Source organism: Anomaloglossus baeobatrachus, chromosome 2, assembly GCF_048569485.1.
Source record: "Anomaloglossus baeobatrachus isolate aAnoBae1 chromosome 2, aAnoBae1.hap1, whole genome shotgun sequence".
NCBI classification, from domain to species: domain Eukaryota; kingdom Metazoa; phylum Chordata; class Amphibia; order Anura; family Aromobatidae; genus Anomaloglossus; species Anomaloglossus baeobatrachus.
In genome coordinates, this window is record NC_134354.1 from 106,272,527 (window position 1) to 106,277,750 (window position 5,224).

The 5,224-nt window shown below is 41.7% G+C and overlaps 1 protein-coding gene across 1 annotated transcript; it reads left to right on the forward strand.

Moving 5' to 3' along the window:
* Nucleotides 1–550: 550 nt before the first annotated feature.
* Nucleotides 551–4,945, forward strand: LOC142284225 (protein kinase C delta type-like). The gene is made up of 10 exons (XM_075333184.1): nucleotides 551–715; nucleotides 1,542–1,630; nucleotides 1,781–1,951; nucleotides 2,166–2,257; nucleotides 2,387–2,449; nucleotides 2,603–2,741; nucleotides 2,850–3,041; nucleotides 3,155–3,283; nucleotides 3,377–3,564; nucleotides 4,381–4,945. The coding sequence occupies exons 1-10, from the start codon at nucleotides 625–627 to the stop codon at nucleotides 4,409–4,411; spliced, it is 1,185 nt and encodes a 394-aa protein (XP_075189299.1). The 5' UTR covers nucleotides 551–624; the 3' UTR covers nucleotides 4,412–4,945.
* The last annotated feature ends 279 nt before the right edge of the window (nucleotides 4,946–5,224 follow it).

Consider the following 5,224-nt stretch of genomic DNA (forward strand, 5'->3'; position numbering starts at 1 on the left):
TGCCTTTGTGATGTCACGGAATCAATGAAATGTCTCTGCAGCCTGAATATTATCCAGTTGTTTTCATCACTTAGTGGGTGAGGGCAATTTTTCTTGCGCTTGGCAAATTTTGGTTTGATATAAAATATTTGACTGAAAAGCAGAAGGCCTGTCATGGGAGCTGTTCTAGACTACATCCGGGAGCGCCCTAGAGGTGGACAGGACCTTCCTCAGCCCAAAACGACATCTATGGAGCTGAATAATAGGAAGAGAAAGGGAGAGAGACTTGGTAAGGTCTCAAGAAAGAGGAGAATAGAAGCATCAGAGGGTGAACAAGAGGGCACCAATCAAAACATGATCAAAGCTTCAAAAAGACCTGGAAGCCCGATACAGGAGAGTATCATGAAAAAGAAAAAAAAGGAAAAAGATGGCATCATTATCAAAGCTTCAAAAAGACCTGGAAGCCCGATACCAGAGAGTATCATGAAAAAGAAAAAAAAGGAAAAAGATGGCATCATTATCAAAGCTTCAAAAAGACCTGGAAGCTCGATACCAGAGAGTATCATGAAAAAGAAAAAAAAGGAAAAAGATGGCATCATTATCAAAGCTTCAAAAAGACCTGGAAGCCCGATACCAGAGAGTATCATGAAAAAGAAAAAAATGGAAAAAGCGATGGGGGACAAAGCTGTGGATGGACCCAGTGTTTACCCCAATACTGACACTGAGCAGCTCTCAGGTGAGTACAGATCTAAGACACAGAGACCCAATATCCCAAATTTAGTCAATGACAGGATTTTTCGTAGGAACCCACTTATTATGATTACGGTCTTGTTTCTCTTTGGTACCCCCCTATATTTTTGTACCCATCTGTAGGAGGCCACTTTGGCATTAGCTAGGTCTATTATTTTCTTACTGCAGAAATACAATGGGCTCCAGAAATGGTATTTCTATGAAGCCCCCTATAGCCTATTGTCTGTATGCCATCTCCCTCTGGGGATAGTGGTCAGATGGAGAAGCAAAATACATAGACACATGGTGTGTACATCAAAGTGTCTCTCTGGGGGCCAAACCTGTTATCCCGCCTTTATTATAGTAAGAGCAGGTTTTAGAAAATAACCAATAAGTATTTAACAAGACATAGAATATAAGCCAATCATAATACATGAAAGATAAAACAATCTTAATACAATATAGCATAATATAATATAATCACATTTTTAATAATGAATTACATCATTTATTTCAAAAAGCATGTAATTTATTGTTAATGGTAAGACACTTCCCTATAATATATTTTTTGATTATAGTCTGCTGGTTTGGTTCTGCAGTGGTTATCTTTTTGCGTAATGCTGTGGTTCACTGTTCCAAAAAACTTAATTAGAGCAGAGGTTATGATGTATAATAAAAAGTAAAAATTAAGACAAATCAAATAAAGAGTGAAAGTTGAGATTTATGTAAGAAGTCAGATAATGTAACAAAATGGAGATTGTGTTGCATGAACTATTATATTCACATACAGATATTGGCTTTCTGTCACATCTTATTTCTCCCTTCCCCACCAGGTATAACACCAGCTGAATCTCCCATCATTGTGACGGGAGTGGAGAGCTTCACCTTCCATAAAATCCTTGGAGAGGGCTCATATGGTAAAGTAAGTATTAGACATTGTGGTGACATCTTCCTCATGTGTCTGATGTGGAGCAGTAATATGACTCTAGGAGCATCACTGCTTCACATCTTCTCATCACATCTCATGGCAGCTCAGGCCTTTCCTTCAGTTCTAACTCTCTGTATCCTCCAGGTCATGTTGGCCACACATCAGGCCTGCCAAAAACAACTGGCAGTGAAGATGGTGAAGAAGAGGCTCCTAGTCAAGGACTCAAGAGACGATGTCCTGATAGAGCGACAAGTCCTGGAGATGATTAGGAAGAGTCCATTCATTTCTCGGGCTTTTGCCACCTTCCAGTCCCAGGTAAGAGGCTCATAATCCAACATTTCTGAGTCATCGATGTATTAAATTTATCTACTCTATGTGCCAATTTGTGTGCAATGTTCTTCTAGGTCACAGTCATAGTCACAGTCATAGTATTTGTTAAAAGAATGTGACTTAGAAGAACATTGATTAAAACCAGTGCAACCAGTGCCTCATATCGACAATATTTCATTATTTCCTCTGTTTTACACAGGACTATGTTTTCTACGCCATGGAATATCTCAGTGGAGGAGACCTTAGAGGCTTCATGACAACTTATGCCCCTATTCCCATTCCAGCCATCAGGTAAGATAGAATGTCATATATTAGATGAAGATAATGGTTGTCAGGGATATTCGGCTTTATGTCATTATCACTCTCTTAGTTTAGTGGATGAAATATTGGATTTTGATGGATTTCTTTTTTTCTCATCAGATTTATTGCAGCTGAGCTGATCTGTGGGCTGCAGTTTCTCCACAGCAGAGGCATTATACACAGGTAAGTACGGCACACCTTCTATGTAGACCTGGTATGAATAGTCTTATACCCTCATCCTAATGCCCTCTGTAGACACTTTTTATCTCAGGCCACAATGGGGTCTTCCGCCCGGTTAATATAATAAATATGTTATTATCTCTTTTTTTCTACCAGAGATATAAAATCAGACAACATCTTACTGGACAACAATGGTCACTTGAAGATTGCTGATTTTGGTCTTGCCGTGATGAACATCTTTGGCAATGCAAAAACGACAGGATGGGCCGGGACGCTTGAATATATGGCTCCTGAGGTGAGGAATCATTTACATGTCCCTGAGTTATCTCAATACAAGACTGGACATCTCCATGTGTTCCGCTGTCTGGTCAATATTCTTATTGTCTTCTTTATGTCTTCACAGATTCTTTTAGAGAAGCCATACAACACAGCAGTGGACTGGTTCTCTGCTGGTGTTGTGATATATGAGATGGCTACTGGCAGATATCCATTCAGTGAAGATGAAATTGAGGAGAACATCGAGAAGGCACTGATCAATGATGATCCTGCCTTCCCAAAAGAACTGGACCCCCAAGTCAAAGCCGTCATAAAGGGGGTGAGTATAAAGGCACAACTCAGTAACAAAGTTTTTGAATACTATGAAAAACACAACAATAAAAAAGGATAACGACTGAAGGCTGAATAAATGTCTAAATTGTATGTTCCCAGCTCTTGGATAAGTCACCAAAGAGTCGGCAGAAATTCGTGGACAACATTAAAGATCATCCATTCTTTACGGAGATCAACTGGACAGAAATAGAGGGCGGCAAAGCATCTCCACCATTCCACCTACCACCTGTAAGTATATGACCCAGAGAAGATGGTGACAGCAGTACATCTCTATTGTGTGACTTCTTTATAAACACTGATTCTTGAATATTTTGTCCACAGCCACCAGTGATGACATCAGATGCAATGAAAGATGTCCTTTCTTTCTCCGAAGCCACTAAACCACGAATGGCTAAAAAAAATCAAAATCTTTTCTGTGGATTCACATTTGCTGATGATGGATGGAAGGTTGTAAAGCAGATGCAGAAAGCTAAAACACCTAATCGAAGACCTAAAACACCCCATCACAGGTGAGTCATTGTAAATGGTGGGATAGGGGTCATGAAACCCCATCTTGTCCCATGAGAATCAGTTAGCACAGTGTAGTGAGGAAAACTCTTAAGGGTGCTTTACATGGTGCGATATCGCTAATGATTTATCGTTGGGGTCACAGTGTTTGTGATACACATCCGGCGTCGTTAGCGACATCGCAGCGTGTAACACGTACGAGCGACCTTCAACGATTGCAAAAGTGGTTAAAATCGTTGGTTTTGGAGAGATCGTCCAAACACCAAATATCGTTGTCAGGTTAGTAACGAGGTTGTTTGTCATTCCTGCGGCATCACACATCGCTATGTGTGACACCGCAGGAATGACAAACAACTCCTTAACTGTATCCACTAGCAATGCGGAAGGAAGGAGGTGGGTGGTAGGTTATGTGCCGCTCATCTCCGCCCCTCCGCTTCTATTGGCCAGCCGCTTAGTGACGCCGCAGTGACGTCGCTATGACGCCGAATGCACGTCCCCCTTGAGGGAGGGATTGTTCGGCGGTCACAGCGACGTCGCTGCCAAGGTATGTGCGTGTGACGCTGATGTAGCAATAATTTTTCCTACGGCAGCGATCAACAAATGTCGCACGAGTGACGGGGGCAGGTGCTAAAGCTCGCGACATTTCTAGCAATCACTAGCGATGTTGCAGCGTGTAAACCACCCTTTAGTGTTGCTAACAGTTTGCTGATTGCCCATAGGGTTAAACCTGGAGGTGTTTTCCCATTAAGATAATCCCATTTCATGTGTCCCATTAATATGTAAAAGTTATTTCTAACCTAGTATCTCTTTTTGTGAAGGTCGCCTACCACAGAATCTGGAGGAGGATAAGATGGTGGAAATAAAGAGCTCTGAAGACATGTCCCAGCAGAGCTTCTAATGGAAATGATATGCACCAGAAAGAGCCAACGAGTCTTAGAGTGCACTCCTGACTACTTGTCAGTCCTGGCTCCTAATCAATCAACACTAGGAGTGTCCTGAGGGCCGTGACCTGCAGTGTAACATGCAGCCATATCCACTCCTTCCTATTGAAGTCTGGGGGTGTTGCTACATTCTGGTGTACTGTAGTGTCCAAATACAAGAAGAAGATGAAGACCATGAAAATCCTACCAGGAGTCAGTAAAATGACCGTGGACCAGAACTTCTAGATGGCATGTTGCCTTGTGCCCCCAGGGAAGGACAGTTATCCATAGGCCATGGTTCCCTAGAGGTTTCCCCCACAGGGGGTTTTTCCTCTCCTGAGTGCCGATGGATAAACACAACATAAAAACAATGGCAACTTGTCATCTTCTGCCCTAGGTGGATCTCCTACTACAACCACTAGTGGCATAGAGGAACCTAAGAGGACTTTTACGAGCAATAAACAGGACAATTCACCATCATGTGCTAGTAATAGTTTCAATTTATATCTTATGTATAAGTATTTTTTTCTATTTACCCTTAAAGAGAACAGGGTGTAATGTATTAACTTTTATTCACATCAGGGCTGAACTCCTCGTCACTATGGGTCACTGCTTTACTCTTCCTTGTGTTTTTTCACTAAAATCTCAGCCAGGGAGTAACACCTCAATATAAATCTCCCTTCAGTCCCTAGATTTCTGAAAGATTCAGTCGTTCTTTCCTAAGGTAGCACTTCCACTGACT

Excerpts from the sequence above, each read along its gene's own strand:
- LOC142284225 (XM_075333184.1), top strand. The coding sequence starts at position 625 with ATGAAAAAGAAAAAAATGGAAAAAGCGATGGGGGACAAAGCTGTGGAT. Across the intron at positions 1,952-2,165 it reads TTGCCACCTTCCAGTCCCAG|GACTATGTTTTCTACGCCAT; the intron begins GTAAGAGGCTCA and ends TGTTTTACACAG. Across the intron at positions 2,450-2,602 it reads AGCAGAGGCATTATACACAG|AGATATAAAATCAGACAACA; the intron begins GTAAGTACGGCA and ends TTTTTCTACCAG.